At 41.8% G+C, this 24,877-nt stretch overlaps 1 protein-coding gene across 1 annotated transcript; it reads right to left on the reverse strand.

Moving 5' to 3' along the window:
* Positions 1-6,304: 6,304 nt before the first annotated feature.
* On the reverse strand, positions 6,305-12,475 carry LOC115128209 (small ribosomal subunit protein eS27). The gene is made up of 4 exons (XM_029657860.2): positions 12,392-12,475; positions 11,529-11,637; positions 8,037-8,147; positions 6,305-6,564 (listed from the first exon to the last, which is right to left on the reverse strand). Exons 1-4 carry the CDS (start codon positions 12,395-12,397, stop codon positions 6,536-6,538), a joined length of 255 nt encoding a protein of 84 aa, XP_029513720.1. The 5' UTR covers positions 12,398-12,475; the 3' UTR covers positions 6,305-6,535.
* Between the last annotated feature and the right edge of the window lie 12,402 nt (positions 12,476-24,877).

A 24,877-nucleotide genomic window follows, 5' to 3' on the forward strand; every position in this document is an offset into this window, starting at 1 on the left:
AAAATGGCAGGTATTTTTATTTTATTTTTACCTTTATTTAACTAGGCATGTCAGTTAAGAACAAATTCTTATTTTCAATGACGGCCTAGGAACAGTGGGTTAACTGCCTGTTCAGGGGCAGAACGACAGATTTGTACCTTGTCAGCTGGGGGATTTGAACTTGGAACTTTTTTTGGCTACTAGTCCAATGCTCTAACCACTAGGCTACCCTGCCGCCCCAGGGTAGCCTAGTGTGCATCATCACGGGAAGAGGTAGAGAGTGATGAGGAACAGTTGGGATCAGGATAATTATGGGATTTAGGTCAGGCTAGAATGAAATTGGATTAATTTTAGGCAGGAAATAAGGCTACATCAGGGATGCAAACTGGTGAGGGCCCAAAATGGTAACACTTTTTTTTGCACTGAAGCATGTAATAAAACAATTTTAAAAAGTTAAAATGCAGGTTCTAACTAATTAAACAAAGAATATGATCTAAATCAGTGGTCACCAAACTACGGCCCGTCAGCACATTTGGCCCGGCCCTCTGAACAATACCAGAGACGCTATCGAATTTTTTTCCTATTTGGCCTCCAGAAAAAAAATCCTAGGCCCGGCCCCGTCAAAGAGAGAACGGAATAATGGCGAAAAGGTTAGGTAAGAGAAAAATTTATTCAGAATGCAGGGTATTTAACCTGCAGTGGACAAACAATTTTTTTTTTGTTCAATGCAAAGAAAAGGCTGTTTGTCTCATCTGTCAAGAGACGGTGGCGGTATTCAAAGAATACAATCTTCGCCGACACTATGAATCCCGTCACAAAGACAAGTACGATAGCTTGCAAGGCCAAATACGAGCAGACAAACTCTCAAAGCTAAAAAGTGGACTACTATCTCAGCAGAATACATTTGTACGCCAAGCTCAGCTGAACCAGGCATCCGTTCGGGCCAGCTTTCGGGTTGCTAAACTGATAGCAAGAAGCGGTAAGCCTTTCACTGACGGAGAGTTTGTTAAGAAATGCATGGATGCTGTCGCGGAGGTGTGTCCCGAGAAGAAAGATGCATTTAATGCCGTAAGTCTGTCGGCGAGTACAATCACCAGACGCGTTGAAGAAATCGGGAGTAATGTATATGCCCAGCTGCAGCAGAAGACGAAAGAATTTGACTTTTTTTCATTAGCACTGGATGAGAGCACGGACGTGCAAGACACAGCGCAACTGCTCATTTTTATTCGTGGAGTTAGCGCAAACTTTGAGATATGCGAGGAGCTGGCAGCCCTCCAAAGTCTCAAAGGGACTACAACGGGAGAGGATATTTTTGACAAAGTGTGCCAAACCATGGAGAAGTTGGACCTGGACTGGTCAAAGCTAGCTAGCATCACGACTGACGGGGCTCCTAGCATGGTGGGCGAAACTCGCGGTCTAATAGGACGCATGAACCGGGAGTTGGAAAAAAGGGGTCTCACCGCCCCGCTACGAGTCCACTGCCTAATTCACCAGCAAGCACTGTGCTGCAAAGTGTTGAAGTGGGATTCTGTAATGAAGGTTGTGGTGTCGTGCATAAACTTCATCAGAGCAAAGGGACTTAAACACAGGCAGTTCCAAGAATTCCTGTCTGAACTGGAGTCTACGCACGGAGATGTGCTGTACTACACAGAGGTCCGATGGCTGAGCCGGGGCAGAGTTTTGAGGCGTTTTTACGAGCTGCTACCCGAAATTAACGCATTTCTTCATTTAAAAGACAAAACGGTCCCAGAGCTGATCGACCCAGAATGGAAATGGCACCTCGCATTTTTAACAGACGTGACAGAAATACTTAACAGCCTTAACTTGCAGCTACAAGGCGAGGGGAAACTCATTTGCGACATGTATTCACACATAAAAGCATTTGAGGTGAAATTAGCGCTGCTTTTGGAACAAGTGAAAAAGCGCAACTTCGTCCATCTTCCTGCTACCCAAAACCTGTCGACAGAGAACCCAGCGGTCCCGTTCCCAGCTGAAAAGTGCGTGGAAGCACTGGAAATGCTGAAGGCGGAGTTCGGTGTGCGATTCAGTGAACTACATGTTCATGCAAAAGAAATCCGTCTTTTTCAGAACCCCTTTGTTGCCGACATTGATGAAGCCCAGCCTTCATATCAGTTTGAGTTGGCTGAGTTACAGAACTGTGATGTTCTGAAAGACGCATTCAAGCCCAACAGTCTCATTGACTTCTATGCCGCCCTCCCAAACGACACATATCCAAACATCAAAAAACACGCAATGAAAATGTCCACAGTTTTTGTCCACAGAAAACCTTTTCTCGCATGAAACTGCTGAAAACCCCGATGAGATCAAGATTGACAGATGAACATTTGCATCAGTGCTTGAGACTGGCTGTAACTAGAATGGAACCTGATATTCAACTTCTCATCAGCCAGATGCAGGCCCACAGTTCACACTGATGAACATACATAGGTAAGCTCACTTTTCTGACTTGAATGAGTCATTCTGAGCATAAACAAATATAATCATAATAAAATCTACTGGGATAAAATCCATCTTTACAACCATACTGGTAGTGAAATGTATTGTGCTGTGTAGGTGCTGTATCACTTAGTTCAGTTTCTCAACCTGCTTCTTTTGTGGTTTTCACAGGGAAGTTGATGAGAGAGAGCTGCAAACAGCGGTGTCTACAAGCCTACTGGAACCTACAAAAGGATTATAAGGAAGGAACACAAGAACTTTAAGAGACTGCTCATATGTGTCAGAGAGATTCTGCTCTGACAACTGAGCTGAACTTTTATCTGTTAAGATTGTGCATGGCACGACAGAAAGTTAATGTTCCATGGCTTTTTTTTCTATGAAGAACCCAGAGAGAGTTATTTAGCTATTATTTATTTCCTGTTTTTTCTGTGAAGAACTCAGAGAGGGTTATTTAGTTATTATTTATTTCATTAATAGTGTTATTATTTGTTTCCTGACTTTTTTTCTGTAAAGAACCTGGAAAGGGTTATTTGGTTATGTGTGGCTTTCTGGAAAACAATACATTTTTTAAGCTCCCCTACGATCGTCACACTTTTTCTGTTACAAACTGACACCGGCCCCCCATCAGAGAAGGGAAAAGTTATGTGGCCCTCACAGGAAAAAGTTTGGGGACCCCTGATCTAAATGATCAGTCTATGTGTGTAAAATAGTGGTTAATGTGAACCTAACAACTAAACAAATGTTATTTGTTGCCTAGACTTTACTGCAAATTACACTTGAGAAAAACAACACACTAATATTGCAGTTAGCCATGAAAGCCTTTATAACATAACGCTTGTGACCACAAACACACATCTAAACATTTCACTTGGAGAAAAAAACATCTTTATGTAGAAATAGAATGAAACAAACAGGCACAAGGCTACATGTGTGCAAAAAATAACGTTCACTGAGTAAAACATGTAATAATCCCCCCTCACACACACCTTACTATCAAATCCAAAACATCAAAAGCAATATATTTGGGCTACACTGCATTGTACACGTTCTGCCTGTGGACATTTCTTCTACAATGTCCCAGTAGAGCATGATACCCTTTGTTGGCAAAATCTCTTTCAGGCAGAGTACACCTGGCATAACCCTTTTTATCAACTATATTGAAAAAGTGAGAAAGAGGGAAAGTGTGTAGTGTTTCTTTCACCTTTATAGTGGCTTCCAGCTTAAGCCAGGCCCAGCTCCAGCTACACTTGTTTAACAAGCAACGTCTCATTTTCACCTAATTCTCTTATTCTGAAAATTAATCACATACTGTAAAGAGAAAACATTAGTTCACAGATCACTTTAGTAGTTAGCTAGTTAACGTGTCACACAGATTGTCGGGGTCCAGTAAGCAACTAACACGTTATAACTTGAGGAACGGCAAGCAGTCGTATAATGTTACCAGTTAATATTATAGCGAATTGGTTTGGTTACTAATGTTAGCTCATCTGATGTAACGTTAGCTATTTTCACACCATGAAGCTAGCAAGATACTTAACAATGTTAACGATATTTGTTCCACCACACTTTCTCCCTCACCTCAAACTTTCCAAATACCAGTTGTTTTCGGTTACAGCGCATGAAGTATGCTTCATCACCGTCTCAACTACCTCTTAGCTATCGTTCAGGGGACGGGCTGTTGTTAAATCAACTGGTAAACTGCCTTTCCACTCTCCCTTCTCACCGACCTCTTGGCTATCGTTCAGAGGACGGGCTGTTGAAAGTTAACTGGTAAACTGCCTTTCCACTCTCCCGCGGTCTTTCCAGAGCGACCTGATGCTGTAACTAGCCAATCTCTTCAGTCGCGTGCTGCATGTGAACGCTTGGCTGAGCCTTGGATACACAGTATCGCTCCAAACGCGCATCACTAGTTCGCTTACAACCAGTAGTCATCCAAAGCCCCCCCACCCGCCCAAACTTTTCATCGGATCTACAGGTCACCCTATTTTTGATTCAAAACGGCGAATTTCGCCAAAAGGTGACTCGTTTGCATCCCTGGGCTACATACCATTTTATGGGTGTAACATGGAACATGTTGGTGGAAAAATTGTATGCAATTTCATAAGAGTAACTAAATAAAGCAATCAATGGATGGAATCACTGTAGAACGCATATTTCACCCATTTTGGAAATCTTTCAACAAAAACACTACTCTTGATTGCAACATTATCCGAATAACAATTCAAGTGTATATTGTTTTGTTAGCCAGCATGTGCACGGAGTGTCTACTAATAGGTTGTACATATATTTTCCAGAGCTTCATAATTGTAATTATGAAAAATGTATTCAGTTGTAATTTCACAGTAAGTGAAAGGTAAGTTTCCGTATTATCTCCAAATATTTTTACTGAAAATTGTATAATTATTTCTAACATTACTGTAAATCAAGTTATATGCACTTTGTCAGACAAGTCTTATTTTGGTGTAAAATTGTTCAACTTAAAAGGGCAATTCCACCAGTATTCAAACTCTCCAGCACCAAACCAGTGTCCACGTGTAAAAACAGCGCATTTGTCTTAAAAAAACGGGGCAAGATAGATGCCGCGTTCAAAATAACTGGGAAATCAGAGGGGGTCATTTTGAATGGTCAGCAAACTCAGAATTCCAAGTCGGAAACTCTGGCATCTTTCTAGAGCTCAGACACGTCATGTTGTCTTACACCTTAAAAGTACAACGTTATTTTCAAAACATTGCAATGAGTTTCTAGCCCAAGGGAGGGTGTTTGCTTGCTCCCCACTTCACCACAAATCTCATAGTTGGAAAATCAGTTCTTAAAATGGCTTAACGTTTGATTTCATCAGATAGAAATAAATGCCAAGTTCTACAAAACTTAGAAATGTGCCATTTTCACATTGACACTTGTGCTGGATAATGAAAATTGGTGGAGCTTCCCTTTAAGTAGCCCATGACAAATTGTTAGTTGATATTTTCTTTAAATTCACAAAAATATGCAAATAGCCCAACTGGGTAATTATCACAAAACTAACATTTAACACCTAAAATGATCAAGTGTAATTTCACAAAATTGTCATTGATCACTGAGATTAGGATCTGTACTTGCCCATTTCCTTTATCAGATTATGCAGTTGCCAATTTCCACAACATTCTCATTACCGTTTGTCCAATAAAAGTAAACAAATCCATTTCCGAGAGAACATTGCTTCCCCTGTGAAAAAGCCAGAATTAAACTGAAAATACAAATATCGAAATTTAAATTACAATGAAATTCACATCACTCTTTCCTAATTGGAGCTTTTCTTGCCGTTTCGGTATTGAGAAGGCAAAGTTGGTTAAAGGGATTGTTTGAGAATAAGAACCTCATTCTGAAGGCATACAAGCAAATACATGTACTCATCTAAGGACTACTCCTCTTGATCATGCATCATATGTGAATAAACACTTAACTGATTTTAAACTTCCTGTAAAAACTCCAAAGTGAGATGCATGTTGACAGACATAATATTATCGTTTAATGTATGCTTATACTAGTTTATCGTTTTGTTATTTATGGACAAACTACAGCAGTTTTATTCAAAGAAATTATGTTTTTCTAAAGTAAAATTGTATTAAATGACTCAAGTTAATCCGAAAAAGGTAATGAAAACTGAAAATGTACAAAATTCAGGTGAGAACGTACAATTTAAAAAGACACTTTGCCAAAAATGTTGACCTTAGTTGATTTTTGCAAACACATCATTGTTTTGTAACACAATTTGCTACAGACATGTATAAAATTTTCATGTGAATTACCCAACTGATGTAGATAAAAACATTTCAATCCCAATTTAGGCAAATATTGAAAAGGAAACAAAAAAAGTACAAACCACCCATTCTTTAGCCAAAACAATTGTATTAAAAAAGATTGGTTGAAGAGTTCAGTTACTGCAACAAAGTGGACTATCACATTGAATGAGTAATCCCATCTGGTGTCCAGGCGTCATGAGCACTTCTGGATCAATCTTTCTTGGGTGCATTGGGTGCTGTATCGAGGCTGGAGTTGCTGAAATCAACATGTCCAACCCCTCCGCTCTTACATTTTTACGGGGGCATCAGAAGTACAACTAATGCTGCTTCCTCCTGAATGAGCACCCTGAAGGAAAGAGAAAATGACAGAGTCAGGCCACTAAGAATCTGAGGAGAGTTGCGGGGAGCAATGTGAAACCAAATGAACATTTATAGCACCTAGTGCTAAACTGTCGGATTGAATGGCACTAAAGCTTTCACTGCCAAAACAATAATTTAAAATATTCTAAGTCTATAGTAAGGTTACGCAATGTTTGAATGGAATAGTTCGACATGATTGTGTTCAGGTGCTGGGCCTCACGAGTGGGGCAGCGGTCTGAGGAGTCACTACAGACCCGGGTTCGATCCCAGGCTGTGTCACAGCCAGCCGTGAACCGAGACCCACGAGGTGGTGCACAATTGGCCCAGCGTCATCCGGGTTAGGGGAGGGTTGGTGCGGTTGGCTTCCGGGTTAAGTGAGCAGTGTGTCAAGAAGCAATGCGGCTTGGCAGGGTCGTGTTTCGGAGGACGCATGGCTCTCAACTGTCGCCTCTCCCGAGTCCGTGAAGTTGCAGTGATGGGACAAAACTAACTACCAATTGGATATGACGAAATAAAAGGGGGTATTAAAGTTTTAAAAAGGTTATCTAATATACATTTTTTAAATGATCGTGTTAAATTGCTTTTGAAGTCAGAAAAATTCTTCAACCAATACGATTCAAGCTAGCTAACGTTGCTAATAATACCGTTAGCTAGCTTGCTTAACATTGACAATGTTCAAACTAGCTACATTATCCACATTAATAAGTTTGTAAAAAACTACTTTGTTGTCATCTTTTGGTAGAAAGGGTGCGAGGTCAGGGATGAAACGTCACAACTCGGGTAACATTTTCTCTGTTCCCCACTTGTAATAACGACTTGGAGGACCACTCAAGTGAAACTTTCCAGTCGGAACTCGAACTTCCAATAACTCTGATTGCACATGAAGGCCCTTAACTACATAAATAAATAGACATTGCTGCTGTACCTAAAACTGCTGGAGACACCCCTCCACCCCCCCAGAGACATTCAATTATTTAAGAGACTGTCCTCTCCAACTTGAGTTGGAAAATAAAAGGGGGCACACACACTAGTGATGTGCGGGTTTACCAAACCTGCAGTTATATGGGGGGCGGGCGGGTTTTAAGGTCATGAAATATTGTGTGGATGAAAGGCAGATGGGTGGTGGGCAGGTTGAATGAAGTGAAAACAATGCAGTAAAATCCATAAATGTATAATTGTGAGATTAATATCTATAGGCAGATACCTAGAGTTTTTTCCCCAATATTTTTTATCTGGCATTAGTGTATAAGCCTAAACTTTAGGGCCTAATTTTACACGCGCCAACTGCTTTTCGAAACATGGGAATAAAAAGTTTTAGTTTTTTTTATATTTTAATCGACCCACCGAAGCAAAAACAGGACAAAAGGGAACCAACTGTAGAGCGCATTTTCTATATTTGCAGGTTAGGGTTGTGTGCAGCCTTCAGGTGAACCCACACAAAATGATGAGACTACTGACCCTCTGTGAGACGTGCTTTGCCTCCAGTGGGCTGACACAGAACTGTGGAGCAACCCACACACAGCACAACAGTCTGGGCGTGGCTGAACACCGTTGTGATCTTGTAGCATCCTGAGGGAAAGAAAAAATACAATCATTAAGACACCAGGGCTCTAGACGAGGGCTGTGGGGGTCACAATCAGCCGCTGGTGATCGTCAAGCAAATAACTATCATCTCATGGTAATTGACCGTTAATTAACAAACATTTAGAATCTCCTGGCTTCCACACGCAGCGTACAAGCCACTGATGTAGACCTTTGGAACATTACATTAAGAAGTCTAATAAATCCTTGTAATATTGCCTACACCTTCACAAGTCCATCATTTTAGATAGACTACATTTTCATGTTTCTTTAGACCCATTTCAAAAGTAGTCCATTTCAAATGAACAGAATAGCATACTCCGAGTTGTCCTTGTGTTAGGTCCTAATCTGGCTATGCCATATGGCTGTGGGCTACACTATTTGTTTAGAATTCTGTGACATTTTATGGATATTTTCTCCAAAAGATTTGAGGGAGTGCGTACATGAGGCTATTCTGTGTTGAGCAGTTAAAGAAATAGGTACTCCTACAGTGCATTCGGAAAGTATTCAGACCCCTTAACCTTTTAATTAAAAAAAAAAGAGCCTTATTCTAAAATTGATTAAATAAACATTTTCCGTCATCTACACACAATATCCCATAATGACAAAGCAAAAACAGGTTTAGACATTTTTGCAAATTTACAAAAGTATTCAGACCCTTTGCTATGAGATTCGAAAGGTGCTTCCCGTTTCCATTGATCATCCTTCATTTTTCTACAACTTGGAGTCCACCTGTGGTAAATTAAATTGATTGGACATGATTTAGAAAGGCACACACCTGTCTAGATAAGGCCCCACAGTTGACAGTGCACGTCAGAGCAAAAACCAAGCTATGAGGATGAAAGGAATTGTCCGTAGAGCTCCAAGACAGGATTGTTGAGGTACAGATCTGCGGAAGGGTACCAAAAATGTTCTGCCGCATTTAAGATCTCCAACACAGTGATCTCCATCATTCTTAAAAATGGAAGTTTGGAACAACCAAGACTCGTCCTAGAGCTGGCCGCCAGGCCAAACTGAGCAATCCGGGGGAGGAAGGCCTTGGCCACTCCTCAGTAAAAAGGCACAACAGCCCACTTGGAGTTTGCCAAGAGGCACCTAAAGGACTGACCATGAGAATAAGATTCTCTGATTGAACTCTTTGGCCTGAATGCCAAGCTTCACCTCTGGAGGAAACCTAGCACCATCCCTACGGTGAAGAATGGTGGTGACAGCATCATGCTGTGAGGATGTTTTTCAGCTGCAGGGACTGGGACACTAGTCAGGATCAGGAGAAAGATGAATGGCGCAGAGTAGAGAGATATCCTCTATGAAACCCTGCTCCAGAGCACTCAGGAACTCAGAATGGGGCAAAGGTTCACTTTTCAACAGGACAACGACCCTAACCACACAACCAAGACAACGCAGGAGTAGCCCAACCAGAGCCCAGACTTGAACAAAACTAAAAATAGCTGTGCAGCGACGCTCCACATCCAACCTGACAGAGCTTGAGAGGATCTGCAGAGAAGAATGGGAGAAACTCCCCAAAGACATGTGTGCCAAGCTTGTAGTGCCATACCCAAGAAGACTCAAGGCTGCCAAAGGTGCTTCAACAATTTAAAGGGTCGGAATACTTACACTACCGTTCAAAAGTTTGGGGTCATTTAGAAATGTCCTTGTTTTTTAAAGAAAAGCACATTTTTGTCCATTAAAATAACATCAAATTGATCTGTGTAGACTAATGTTGTAAATGACTATGGTAGCTGATGGAATATATCCACATACACGTACAGAGGCACCTTATCCATAACTCCTGTGTCCCAATGGCACGTTGTGTTAGCTAATCCAAGTTGATAATTTTAAAAGGCTAATTGATCATTAGACAATCCTTTTGAAATTATGTTAGCACTGCTGAAAACTGCTGTTGTTCTGATTAAAGAAGCAATAAAACTGGCCTATTTTAGACTGGTTGAGTATCTGGAGCATCAGCATTTGTGGGTTTGATTACAGGCTCAAAATGGCCAGAAACAAATAACTTTCTTCTGAAACTCATCAGTCTATTCTTGTTTTGAGAAATGATGGCTATTCCACACGAAAAATTGCCAAGAAACTGAAGATCTTGTACAACACTGTACTACTCCCTTCACAGAACAGCGCAAACAGGCTCTAACCAGAATTGAAAGAGTGAGAGGCCCCGGTGCACAACTGAGTGAGAGGCCCCGGTGCACAACTGAGCAAGAGGACAAGTACATTAGTGTCTAGTTTGAGAAACAGACACTCACAAGTCCTCAACTGGCAGCTTCATTAATTAGTACCCGCAAAACAATAGTCTCAACATCAACAGTGAAGAGGCGACCCTGGGATGCTGGCCTTCTAAAGCCATCTCAGACTGGCCAATAAAAATAAGATTAAGATGGGTAAAAGAACAGACACTGGATAGAGGAACTCTGCCTAGAAGGCCAGAATCCCGGAGTCGGCCTCTTCAGACTTAAATAGCCATCACTAGCACCTTAGGGGCTGCTGCCCTATATACATAGGCTTGAAATCACTGGCCACTTTAATAATGGAACACATTTTGCATCTCATATGTATATACTGTATTCTATTCGAATCTATGCCGCTCCGACATCATCCAAATATTTATATATTCTTAATTCCATTCCTTTAAAAGTGTGTATTGTTGTGAAATTGTTAGATACTACTGCATTGTTGGAGCTAAAAACCCAAGCATTTCACTACATCCGCAATAACATATGCTAAACGTGTATGTAACCAATCAAATTTGATCATCATAAGGCCACTTTGCAGTCAACATTTAATTGGGAAGGTTTTTTGCGAAAGCCTTTACAAAATGTTCAAGCAGCGCATGACAATTGTACTTCGCATAGATTAAACCAAGACTAGACCAAACTTTTTTTTGGAATACTTGGTCTGCATACCCATTGTTGATTGAATAAATCTTGATATATATATATATATTTAAACGCTAACTGAACAAAAAACTAACGTGATCAGATACATTTTTCCCCTGGCACCCTAGCGACCAATTCAAAATTGATTTGTCGCACTGCCAAGTCAAAGTGTTCCAAATGCCAGTGTTCTGGTCGCAGTTGAGTCCTGCACACATGTAGTACAATTACATGCCACACTACATCATCTGAGACCAGCGTCATTAGTGCCTGTGGTGTATTCACTAGAGCACACAGTAGCAAAAGGACCAAAAACAGGGTTATCTTAAATGGAAAAATACTGCCAGGTCCCTCCTCGTTTCAGCAAATATGCTTCGCAATAAATAGTCATAAGTACTGAACTCAATTATGCCACTGAATTCAGAACAGACAAGGTGGCTGATTCAAACGCATAAATGCAATGAAGGAAACAACGGGGACCTACCTGGGCACTTAACATCCATGAAGTAGGAGTTCGGGCTCTGGACAAGACGCTTCTTCTTGTGGCTCCTCTTCTCCTCCTCAGGGGATGGGTGCAACAAGTCTTTTGCGAGCTGCAGGATAGAGTGGACAAGCAAGACTGCTTAGAAAATTACATTTAGTTTGAGTAGATAAGCAATTGTCACTTGTCAGCAGTTGTCCTACAAGTGACAATAAGGCAGTGCATTTAACATTTGTCAATTAATTGACAACCTAATCCAGAGCAAACTATGAATGATATCGACATGCAGTCAGATAGGTACACAACACATGCGATAGTTTCGCTCACAGCCAGATGAGTTGCACACGAACTAGAAAATGACATTAGAACAGGGACCTTCCTGCGAGTGATACTTCCCAGGAATTGCAATGAATTTGCAATCTAAAACCTCTCATACTGCCTAGATGTCTTTGTTTACTGGATTAGATATCGTTAACGTTGACCAACGGTCTTCCCTTTCCTTATTCGAGGAAATAAAATACATGTCACCTGTTATTTGTGCTATACCTGCACTACACTTTCTACGAGATCGTTCAATATAGTGGATGCAATTGCGCGTATATTCAGCCATGGTAGCTAGTGTTACATTCTCAGGTTACTCATCTCCATGTTTGCGATATGTACGCCGCCATCTTGTATCACACTGCGCCACTAATCAGCGCGTATATGGAATATTATGATAATACCTCGACACTGACTGGAACGACAGAACTCAAACACACAACAGTCAAAACACGAATTAATTTAGCATTGACTGACTCCAAGATTGTAACCCAAAGCCCCATGTTAACGATAAAAGTGTGATTATGTCAGGCTCGGGTACTCACTGGCATGTTTGCGAAGAAATAGCCGTTGCCTGAAAGAAGGCATGATCGGAAACAAGGGGTTTCTATTGACGCTACTTTGGTGCACGGGCAGGAAGTGAGTGAATTGAATGAGGTTGGTGGACATATTTGTAAGGTCAAAACTAATTTATTGACAGATTTAACAAGTTTTCAATTAAGGTACATATTAAGCCACCAGGTGTATTTTATTGATCAGACCTCTCTCGAAATGTCATATCCCCAGCCCCATGGATGACAGAAGACGTCCCAGTCCATAGGCCTACCCTACATAACATTCAAAATAATGATTGTGAGCGATTACACTCATCACAATGAGTGATTGTGACACTGACTGTTCACATACCTAAATATGAACATAGATTTGCTATTTTACTACTAAATTAATGTTCCTTACTGTAAAACATATTACAGCATCCCTGCTGTAAATGTACAGGGATGCTGTAATGTTTTACAGTAAGGAAAATAGTACTGTAAATTTTATTACAGCATCTCAGGTGTGGTGCCAGTAGAATGCTGTACATTTACAGGGAAAAGTTCTACAGTGTAGGCTTGAAGTCTGCGTCTACGAAAGCTAGACAGGCTAGGGAGAGCATCCAGAAGAGAAAAGTCAGCGCAGCATAGGGTGTTCCTAATGGGGGTCCGTAACAATCCTCAGTTCTGATTCGTCATCTCTTCTCACCCCTAGGATAAGCATACAAAAATACAAAATAGAATGAGAGAGCACCAAGACTGTTACTCTGTAGGTAAAAAGACAGGTGACTAGGGGACCTTATTAGCTAACTAATAAAACATTGCTAGAGCCTAATACCACAGATTATTTTACAAGACTCAACTTTTTCCTTTCTTTCTGTGGCGCCAAATGTTTGCATACTACTGGTAAAGTGAATAGGTTTAGCTAATACATTATGGGACAATGTTGTTTAAATTACACAAATGGTTAGCGGGAGAGGCTATAAGGACACTCCTGGCCTGCAAAACATGTGTCGCAGCTGAGGGCAGAATGAACTCGAATCACACAGGGTTGTGTGACAGCTAGGAGGACACTCACTGTGTCCCGGTGTTGTTGCCGTTCATGCTCTCCCCGTTGAGTAGTAGACTATATCACCGTGACATCTAGATCGCTACCAATATTAGCTATTTCTTATTGTAAGTCGCTCTGGATAAGAGCGTCTGCTAAATGACTTAAATGTAAATGTAAATGTAGGCTGCTATTCTACTTGAAATATAATCCTTGTGAGGGAATGGAATGGATGGAAGAAAGCAGTGAGATATGCAACATAGCGTTATGTTTCTGCAAAATGTTCACTGCTAGAGTGCGAGGCCAAGAGTGAGGGGCGCTTCATATTGGTTGTGCAGGGATCAATTCCCCCCCCCAGGTCTTCAGGGCTGAGCCCCGGATATTCGGAATGTCTAGTGACTTCCCTGCTTCCAACTCTAACCAAAGCTGCTTGGGGGTAAGGAGGAGGAGGCTAATCCCCAGCATGGGCTCCTGTCAGAGCGGAGACTTCAGCTGGCCCTTCGCTATTTATGGTGCTTTCACGACCACTGGGAACTTGGAAAAATCCATGTCAAATCATAACTTCATTGATCTTCAGGTCAGAAAGTCGGAGCTCTAGAAAGATGCCATTTTGACAAAGCAAAAATTCTATCAACATATTGATTGTTGTACTCACGCTGCTAAAACTCTCAACCATTGTTATACTACCTTCCAGAATGCATATAAGGCCCTCCCCCGCCCTCCATTCGACAAATTGGACCACAATTCCATCTTTCTCCTCCCCTCCTATAGGCAGATGCACAAACAGGAAGCACCCGTGGTGAGGACTATTCAACACTGGTTTTACCAATCAGAATCCACGCTTCTAGATTGTTTTGATCACGCAGACTGGGATATGTTTAGAGAAGCTTGAGAAAATAATATTGACACATATACCGATATGGTGAATGAGTTTATCAGGAAGTGCATAGGATATGTTGTACCCACTGTGACTATTACAAGCCATCAAATAAAGCTGAGCTGCTTGAATTTTTACCCCAGGAGTGGCATAAAGTCACCCAACATCAATGTGAAAGACTGGTGGAGAGCATGCCAAAACGCACGAAAGCTGTGATTGAAGATCTGGGTTATTCCACCAAATATTGATTTCGGAACTCTTCATAAGTGTCACAATCGTCGTAATAACATTCAGACCAAAGCGCAGCGTGATATGGGTTCCACATGTTTAATGAATCAAACGCACAAAAACAATAATGCGCAAACGACACGTGAAGCTATGGCGTGCTCACAGGCAACTACACATAAACAAGATCCCTCAAAACACAGTGGGGAAATGGCTGCCTAAATGTGATCCCCAATCAGAGACAACGATAAACAGCTGCCTCTGATTGGGAACCATACTAGGCCAACATAGAAGTAAACAACCTAGATTACCCACCCTAGACACACCCCGACCTAACCAAAATAGAGAATAAAAAGGCTCTCTATGGTCAGGGTGTGACAATAAGTTAAAACATTAGTATTGCGTTGTTTAAAAATGAATATTAACTTATTTTCTTTGCATTATTTGAGGTCTGACAACACTGCATCTTTTTTGTTATTTTGACCAGTTGTAATTTTCTGCAAATAAATGCTCTAAATGACAATATTTTTATTTTGAATTTGGGAGAAATGTTGTCAGTAGTTTATAGAATAAAACAAAACATTTTATTTTACCCAAACACATACCTATAAATAGTCAAACCAGAGAAACTGATCATTTTGCAGTGGTCTCGTAATTCTTCACAGAGCTGTATATACTGTATTGTATTCTATACTACACCACTGACTGTTAAACAGCCATCTCCAGCACATCAGAGGCTGCTGCCTACAGACATAAATTAGGAATCACTGGCCACTTTAAGGAAATGAAACACTAGCCAATAATGTCTCCATATTTTGCATTACTCATCTCATATGCATAAACTGTACTCTATACTATTCTACGGTATCTTAGTCACTTTAATTGTGTGTAATCACCCATCTCATATGTATATACTGTATTCTATACTATGCCACTGTATCTTAGTCCAATGCCGCTCTGACATAATGTATATATGTATATATATAAATCCATTCCTTACTTAGATTTACGTGGATTTTGGGTATATGTTGTGAAACTGTTGGATATCACTTGTTAGATATGATTGCACTGTCGGAGCTAGAAGCACAAGCATTTCGCTACACCCACAATAACATCTGCTAAACACGTGTATGTGACCAATAAATTTGATTTGATTTTTGATTTGATGATTATTCAGAGATATTGACCTCACAGTAAGCCAGATTCGAGTAACTTACATTTCAAGATGTGGACTCAAAAGCTGCACTGACAGATAACGTTAAGCTAAATAACTAACATGAGGGACTACCCAGTCTAGCTAGCAGTGCTGCTTCATTAGAAACCTAGCAAATTTTATGAGCAGGGTTTTGACAGTAAGTTACAGTTATTGTCGATTAGCTATCTGGACACTGAATCCAACTGTTGGAGCTCTGTTCACCTCCCGGGCAAAGTATCACTAACTAACCAATAACTGTTTAATCAAGTACTTTCCAAATATGCTAAAAATTACAACTAAAAATAGCTAGCTAACTGAATTAGCTGGCTAACGTTACGCTATCTATTGAAAAAACAAAGCTGGATAGCTGGTAACATTTTTTCTAATTTATAGAAGATGGACATGCGGAATTGAAGATGCAGCTCAGCTAACACAGAGACGGTTGTTAAATTTGCAGGAATAAATTAGTAGATTGTGTGTGTGTATGTGTGTGTTTACAATATACAATTATTTAGCATCTAGCTGCATAGATGGGTTGGCTGACAACTTCACATAAACGATGTCCGCGCTTCCATGGGTCATAAGTCAGCCTGTTGTGATTCTGGAAGGTCAGATTGCTAGCAAGAATGATACTGCCATGTGTGGGAATCATAAGTGGCTTATTTCAGCATGTTTCATCGTGTTATTGATACCATGTCTTGTTTTGAGGTGTTTTGACTGATTTCATGTCAATGCAAAATGGCTAAAATTCACTAGCTAGCTAACCAACAACTGTAACAATGTATTTGAAATCACAAGTGGTCATTGTGCAAATGTATTTGTTTTCAATAAACATTGGAGACGAAATATAGCTTTCATGTCAACAATTTAAGTGTGTGTGCGTGCGTGCGTGCGTGCGTGCGTGCGTATATTGCATATGTGTGTTTGTCTGTTCAGAATACTCCATATTGCTACGGCACTGATACTATGTCGTCTCTGTAATAATATATGACATCCAGGAAAGCAGAACATCAGACAGCAAGGAAGAGAGGGGAGCAGACAGGACAGAGCGCGAACACAGAAGAAGATAGAGGGGAGGCCCACACAAGACAAACATGGCATATTCCTCTCAAGCCAGAAGTAGTCCTTGCTAAACTTTACCTCTCAAAGAAAGTAAAGATGCCACTTCTGACATGTGCTGTGTATATAAATTGTTAAGCCCTGATATGTTCCTATCACTGAAAGCAATCATACAGGCCGCGCTGACCATTCCAGTTAGCAGCTGTGAGAGATCTTTCAGTGCATTAAGACGCCTACAAACTTGGTTTAGGAGCCCAATGACCCAAGATAGAATGCATCATGACAATGATATACATACTAACACGCTGGGGAAAGAGTGAAGTCATAGACAGGTTTGCACCTACAGTTTAATTTTGTTTAATTTCTAATCTTGATGGATAGATTAGAAACATTGTGAATATTTAGTTGTAGAAAGGGTTGCATGCTCGTATGTGTGTAAAGTTGTGAAGTGTTGTTCCTACAGGGGTGTTGGAGGGTGTGTATTTGTTTTTGTGTAATTAATTAGGTAGAAATATTGTCCTGTAGCTAATTGACCTTGGAATATGTGATTTATTACCACAAATGCTATAAAATCATTATTTTCAAGTGTGTTTGATGCCTGCGTTTGTAAATATTATCTGCAAAAGTTGTCCCCTCTGCCCCCACTCTAAATTATAATACAAGCCTATTGCTAATGTGAGTTCTTGCAGTTTGTGACTGAAAAATTACATATTTACCTGATTTGCTTGATATTAATAGTTAACAATTATATACTTAACAAATAGTAAGACATTTCTGTTCTATTAAATGCTGTGTTTCTGTAAAGGGATGGTTTTCACTCTAGCTTCATGCAGCTAATCTGGGTGTATGGTCACTAGAGATGACTTGAGCTGACAAATGAGTTAAAGACTGCATTCCATAGACAAGATGTGGTGGGTGTAACCGGGATAGGGATAGCCTGGAGGAGTAGAACATAATCCTTAGTCTCAAAATCATCCTTGCATCTGGGAGACTAAGCCGGGTGGGGTTTAAAACAACACCCCCCTGTGTAGATAACGACATGATGAACCCAGGGTGGCTTATTATGCCCCAATCTGCATGGGATGGGTGGAACCAGCCAAGACTAAGCATTTTTAGATCTACTATATAAAGAACTGCAATTCTGTAAAGGTTAAGCTCTCGGCAACACGCACTTCAGAGTGTGCTGTCGACCAGCTTCATTTTTGCAATAAGTAATCAATGTGAAATAAAGATTGATTGTTTGAATAGTTGTCCAAGTCTCTCTCAGTGTACACAAATTCCACGACAAGTTCCAACATAATCCCAAGAATGGCAGCCTAAAATCCCAATTCTTGCTAAATTGCACGTAACTATATATTTTTTTTAAATGAAAAACATTAATGTGGTTTAGGCTGCCTGTCACGGCTTTCTTCTGTTGAAGGAGAGGCGGACCAAAACGCAGCGTGGTTATTTAGATACATCTTTAATAAAGATGAAAATAGAACAGTATACAAAAACAAGAACCGTGAAAAACTGAAAACAGCCCTATCTGGTGTAACAAACACAAAGACAGGAACAATCACCCACAAACCCCAACACCAAACAGGCTACCTAAATATGGTTCCCAATCAGAGACAATGACTAACACCTGCCTCTGATTGAAAACCATATCAGGCCAAACACAGAAACAGACAAACTAGACACACAACATAGAATGCCCACTCAGATCACACCCTAACCAAACAAAACATAGAAACATACAAAGCAAACTATGGTCAGGGTGTGACAGTACTCCGGCCGAAAAACCTGAACCTATTGGGGAGGGTCTGGGTGGGCATCTGTCCGCGGTGGCGGCTCTGGTGCTGGACGTGGCCCCCACTTCACCATAGTCTTAGTCCACCACATTGTCCGCTTCCGTGGCCTCCTAACCACGGCGACCCTTCTAAATGACCCCACTGGACTGAGGGGCAGCTCGGGACAGAGGGGCAGCTCGGGACAGAGGGACAGCTTGGGACAGAGGGGTATCTCTGTACTGGCTGACGACTCTGGCAGATCCTGGCTGACTGGCGGCTCTGGCAGATCCTGGCTGACTGGCGGCTCTGGCAGATCCTGGCTGACTGGGGCTCTGGCGGATCCTGGCTGACCCTGGCTGACTGGCGGCTCTGGCGGATCCTGGCTGACTGGCGGCTCTGACGGATCCTGGCTGACTGGCGGCTCTGACGGATCCTGGCTGACTGGCGGCTCTGGCGGATCCTGGCGGACTGGCGGCTCTGTGTGCCCCCTCCAAGAAATATTTGGGGCTGACTCTCGGGCTTCCATCCACGCCGCCGTGCTGCCTCCTCATACCAGCGCCTCTCCGCCTTCGCCGCCTACAGCTCTTCTTTGGGGCGGCGACATTCTCCAGGCTGTGCCCAGGGTCCTTTTCCATCCAACTCATCCTCCCATGTCCAGTACTCCTCGCGCTGCTCCTGCTGCCGCTGCCTGCCTCCACGCCGCTTGGTCCTGTTGTGGTGGGTGATTCTGTCACAGCTTTCTTCTGTTGAAGGAGAGGCGGACCAAAACGCAGCGTGGTTATTTAGATACATCTTTAATACATATGAAAATAGAACAATATACAAAAACAAGAACCGTGAAAAACCGAAAACAGCCCTATCTGGTGTAACAAACACAAAGACAGGAACAATCACCCACAAACCCCAACACCAAACAGGCTACCTAAATATGGTTCCCAGTCAGAGACAATGACTAACACCTGCCTCTGATTGAAAACCATATCAGGCCAAACACAGAAACAGACAAACTAGACACACAACATAGAATGCCCACTCAGATCACACCCTGACCAAACAAAACATAGAAACATACAAAGCAAACTATGGTCAGGGTGTGACACTGCCACAATTTCGATTATTTTGGAACTGCACAGTGTGTGTTAATGTTAGCATTAATGTGACCAACAACAGCTTTTTTTAATGCCAATCAAATATTGGCGTTTATGAAAACATTGCAATAAAATTATACATTTGAAGTTGCCACCCCGTAGCCATGAAGTGCTTTCAAAGGCTGGTCATGGCTCACAACAACAGCATCCTCCTGGACACCCTAGACCCACTCCAATTCGCATACCGCCCAAACAGATCCACAGATGACGCAATCTCAATCGCACTCCACACTGCCCTTTCCCACCTGGACAAAAGGAACACCTATGTGAGAATGCTATTCATTGACTACAGCTCAGTGTTCAACACCATAGTGTCCACGAAGCTCATCACTAAGCTAAGGACTCTGGGACTAAATACCTCCCTCTGCAACTGGATCCTGGACTTCCTGACGGGCCGCCACCAGGTGGTAAGAGTAGGCAACAACACGTCTGCCACGCTGTTCCTTAACTCTGGGGCCCCTCAGGGGTGTGTACTTAGTCCCCTCCTGTACTCCTTGTTCACCCATGACTGCGTGGCCAAACACGATTTCAACACCATCAGTAATTTTGCTGACAACACAACAGTGTTAGACCTGATCACCGACAATGATGAGACGGCCTATAGGGAGGAAGTCAGAGAACTAGCAGTGTGGTGCCAGGACAACAACCTCTCCCTCAATGTGAGCCAGACAAAGGAGCTGATTGTGGACTACAGGAAAAGGCAGGCCGAACAAGCCCCATGAACATCGACGGGGCTGTAGTGGAGCGGGTCAAGAGTTTCAAGTTCCTTGGTGTCACCAACAAACTATCATGGTCCAAACATACCAAGACAGTCGTGAAGAGGGCACGACAAAATCCTTTCCCCCTCAGGAGACTGAAAAGATTTGGCATGGGTCCCCAGATCTGGATTGCCAGAGGCGTTCATAAATTCAGACCGTTGCCAGATTGTCCATTTGTAAATTCAGAGCATTTCACTCTCAGAGCGTTCAGAACGCACACACACCGAGGAGTAGGGTTGATCCGAGTGTTCTGATCTCACAACGGCAGTCAAGCACCCAAGCTAACTGGCTAATGTTGACTAGCTTGCTAGCTACTTCCAGACACAAATTAGAGAACACCTCACACTGACCATTTTACTCGCCCTAACAGAGCTGGTTAGGCTGTTTTAATGTTATACAGAGCACTGGGGACTGTAACTGTTCTGCTGACAACCAATTATTCATGCTTTTTTGCCGAGGTTTACTGACACCGGTCATATTCAACGGGTTTTGAGCGCTTGTAAATTCATCAGTTATTCTGCGAATTAACAAACGCACCCTGAATCATCATTTATCACTGCTATGACATCACTAGACACACCTCTAGTGTTGCATGGTGCAGTGGTTATTCCTTTAAAAGTTGCGTCATACTGCAGCACAGCTTGCGGGCTGCCGCAGAATTCTATGGCACGTTATTTAAGTGCCAGCCATTGTTGCCATTAATGCTAGTTAGTGCTAGTTTAGGCATCTTTGAGAAGAATTTAGCTTAATTTATTTGATTAATATTATGGTGTTTCTATTCCAAGAAAAACAAAACCGTCAGGGTTTCCATGAGGAAAATATGTCGCTGTACAACGTGACCGGTCGGGAGTAGGCTACTAAGTGACTGCGAGTGAAGTGCAAAATAATCCTAACATTTCCACACCCTAATTGTAGGCTAACCAATACCCAAACGGAGATTCAGTGAAAATAAAAATCTCATTGATTTATCAAGACCAGTCCCCATGCTTTGTCTCAGAGAAGTGCGAAACAGTGGTGAAAAAGTTGACCACAGGCTATTGTGGTCTATTGTGACATTTGCTTCAAATCCTATTACAACAATTGGATGACTTTGGGTGTTACAGTAAGCAACAATTTGTTGCCTTCATTAGCCTACTTTATTCCAATATTTCTGTCATTCAGTGATATTTATTCCCATAGTAATTCGTTATGGATCCATCCAGATGTGGAGCAGGTTGAGAGCTTCAAGTTCCTTGGCGTCCACATCACCAACAAACTAACATGGTCCAAGCACACCAAGACAGTCATGAAGAGGGCATGAAAAAAACTATTCAACCCTCAGGAGACTGAAAAGATTTGGCATGGGCCCTCAGATCCTCAATAGGTTTTACAGCTGCACCATCGAGAGCATCCTGATGGGTTGCATCACTGCCTGGTATGGCAACTGCTCGGTCTCCGACCGCAAGGCCCTACAGAGGGTAGTGCGTACGGCCCAGTACATCACCGGAGACAAGCTTCCTGCCATCCAGGACCTCTATACCAGGCGGTGTCAGACGAAGGCCCTAAAAGTTGTCAAAGACTCTAGCCACCCTACTGTTCTCTCTGCTACCGCACGGCAAGCGGTTCCGGATCGCCAAGGCTAGGTCCAAGAACATCTTCTTCTAAACATCTTCTACCCCTACTCCATAAGAGTCCTGAACATCTAATCAAATGGCTACCCAGACTATTTGCATTGCCCTCTTCTACGCTGCTGCTACTCTCTGTTATTATCTATGCATAGTCACATATTACCTCAATTACCTCGACACCGGTGCCTCCGCACATTGACTCTGTACTGGGATCCCCTGTATATAGCCCAGCTATTGTTATTTTACTGCTGCTCTTTTATTATTTGTTATTTTTATCTCTTACTTTTTTGAGGTATTTTCTAAAACTGCATTGTTGTTTAAGGGCTTGTAAGTAAGCACTTCACTGTAAGGTCTACACCTGTTGTATTCAGCGCATGTAACAAATACAATTTGATTTGATTTCTTTCTGTTTTACCGCGGTATTGTTTTGATATCAAGTATCGTGATACTAAACCTGGTATCGAAGTCAAAATTCTGGTATCGTGACAACATAGGTTGCGCTCCCCTGCTCAGACGTTGCGTGCTTCATCCAATGGTTGCGTGCCACGTCATTGATTGTGCCATCGACTGATAGATTGGTAGTGCAGAGATAAGACAGGGTGCTTAAATAAAAAATGTGCTTTTAACTAAAACTGTCATAACTGTGATTTAATTTATTGCTTTTCTGACTTTCGTGACCAATCTACTTGGCTGCTAGCTGTTTGTAATATTTTGCCTACTGAGAGAGATGTCCTTACATAAACGCTTGGTATGCTTTCGCCGACAAGCTTTATTGAAATCTGACATGCCAGGTGGATTAACAACAAGCTAAGCTGTGTTTTGCTATATTGCACTTGTGACTTCATGAAAATTAAATATTTTTAGTGATTTAATTTGAATTTGAGACTCTGCAATTCAGCGGTGGTTGATGAAAATGATCCCACTAACGGGATGGGTGCATCAAGAAGTTAAAATCCCCAGCTACAATGAATGCATCCTCAGGATATGTGGTTTCCAGTTTACATAGAGTCAAATAAAGTTTGTTCGGGGCCATCGATGTGTCTGCTTGCGGGGGAATATATGCAGCTGTGATTATAATCGAAGAGAATTCTCTTGGTAGATAATACGGTTGACATTTGATTGTGAGGAATTCTAAGTCAGGTGAACAGAAGGACTTGAGTTCCTGTATGTTGTTATGATCACACCACGTGTCGTTAATCATAAGGCATATCCCCCCCGCCCTGTCTCTCTGGAAGGCAACCATTGCTTGGATTTCATCTACCTTGTTGTCAAGAGACTGGACATTGGCGAGTAGTATGCTCGGGAGCGGTGCGCGATGTGCCCATCTCCAGAGCCTGACCAGAAGACCGCTTAGTCTGCCTCTTTTACTGCATCATTGTTTTGGTTCGCCAGCTGGGATCCGATCCATTGTCTTGGGTGGTGGGCAAAACACAGGATCCGCTTCGGGAAATTCGTATTCCTGGTCGTAATGATGATGAGTTGACGTTGCTCTTCTATCCAGCAGTTCCTCCCGACTGTATGTAATAAAACCTAAGATACCTGCGGTACCAATGTAAGAAATAACATGTAAAAAAACTAAATACTGCCTAGTTTCCTAGGAATGCGAAGCGAGGAGGCCATCTCTGTCGGCGCCGGAAGTATTTCAAAAACTATGGCAGGACCTGAAAATGGAAACAACTTTAACAGAGCTTGAAGAATTTAGAAAAGAATAATGGTCAAATAATGCATAATGTTACCAAGAAAGACTCACAGCTGTAATCGCTGCCAAAGGTGCTTCTTTGGCTTCTGAGTATTGACTCAGGGGTGTGAACACTTACAGTATGTAAATTAGATATGTATTTCATTTTCAATACATTTGCAAACATTTCTAAAAATATTTTTCACTTTGTCATTATGGGGTATTGTGTGTTAATGGGTGCTGAAAAAATATATTTAATCAATTCAGGCTGTAACACAACAAACTGTGGAGTAAGTCAAGGATGAATACTGACGAGACATTACAAATTGCCATGGCAATCGTGCATCACAATCGTGATATACAGTGGGGCAAAAATTATTTAGTCATCCACCAATTGTGCAAGTTCTCCCACTTAAAAAGATGAGAGAGGCCTGTAATTTTCATCATAGGTACACTTCAACTAAAATCACATTGTAGGATTTTTAATGAATTTATTTGCAAATTATGGTGGAAAATAAGTATTTGGTCAAAAACAAAAGTTTATCTCAATACTTTGTTATATACCCTTTGTTGGCAATGACAGAGGTCAAATGTTTTCTGTAAGTCTTCACAAGGTTTTCACACACTGTTGCTGGTATTTTGGCCCATTCCTCCATGCAGATCTCCTCTAGAGCAGTGATGTTTTGGGGGTGTTGCTGGGCAACACGGACTGTCAACTCCCTCCAAAGATTTTCTATGGGGTTGAGATCTGGAGACTGGCTAGGCCACTCCAGGACCTTGAAATGCTTCTTACGAAGCCACTCCTTCGTTGCCCGGGCAGTGTGTTTGGGATCATTGTCATGCTGAAAGACCCAGCCACATTTCATCTTCAATGCCCTTGCTGATGGAAGGAGGTTTTCACTCAAAATCTCACGATACATGGCCCCATTCATTCTTTCCTTTACACTAATCAGTCGTCCTGGTCAATTTGCAGAAAAACAGCCCCAAAGCATGATGTTTCCACCCCCATGCTTCACAGTAGGTATGGTGTTCTTTGGATGCAACTCAGCATTCTTTGTCCTCCAAACACGACGAGTTGAGTTTTTACCAAAAAGTTATATTTTGGTTTCATCTGACCATATGACATTCTCC

This window comes from Oncorhynchus nerka, linkage group LG4 (assembly GCF_034236695.1).
Source record: "Oncorhynchus nerka isolate Pitt River linkage group LG4, Oner_Uvic_2.0, whole genome shotgun sequence".
NCBI lineage: Eukaryota > Metazoa > Chordata > Actinopteri > Salmoniformes > Salmonidae > Oncorhynchus > Oncorhynchus nerka.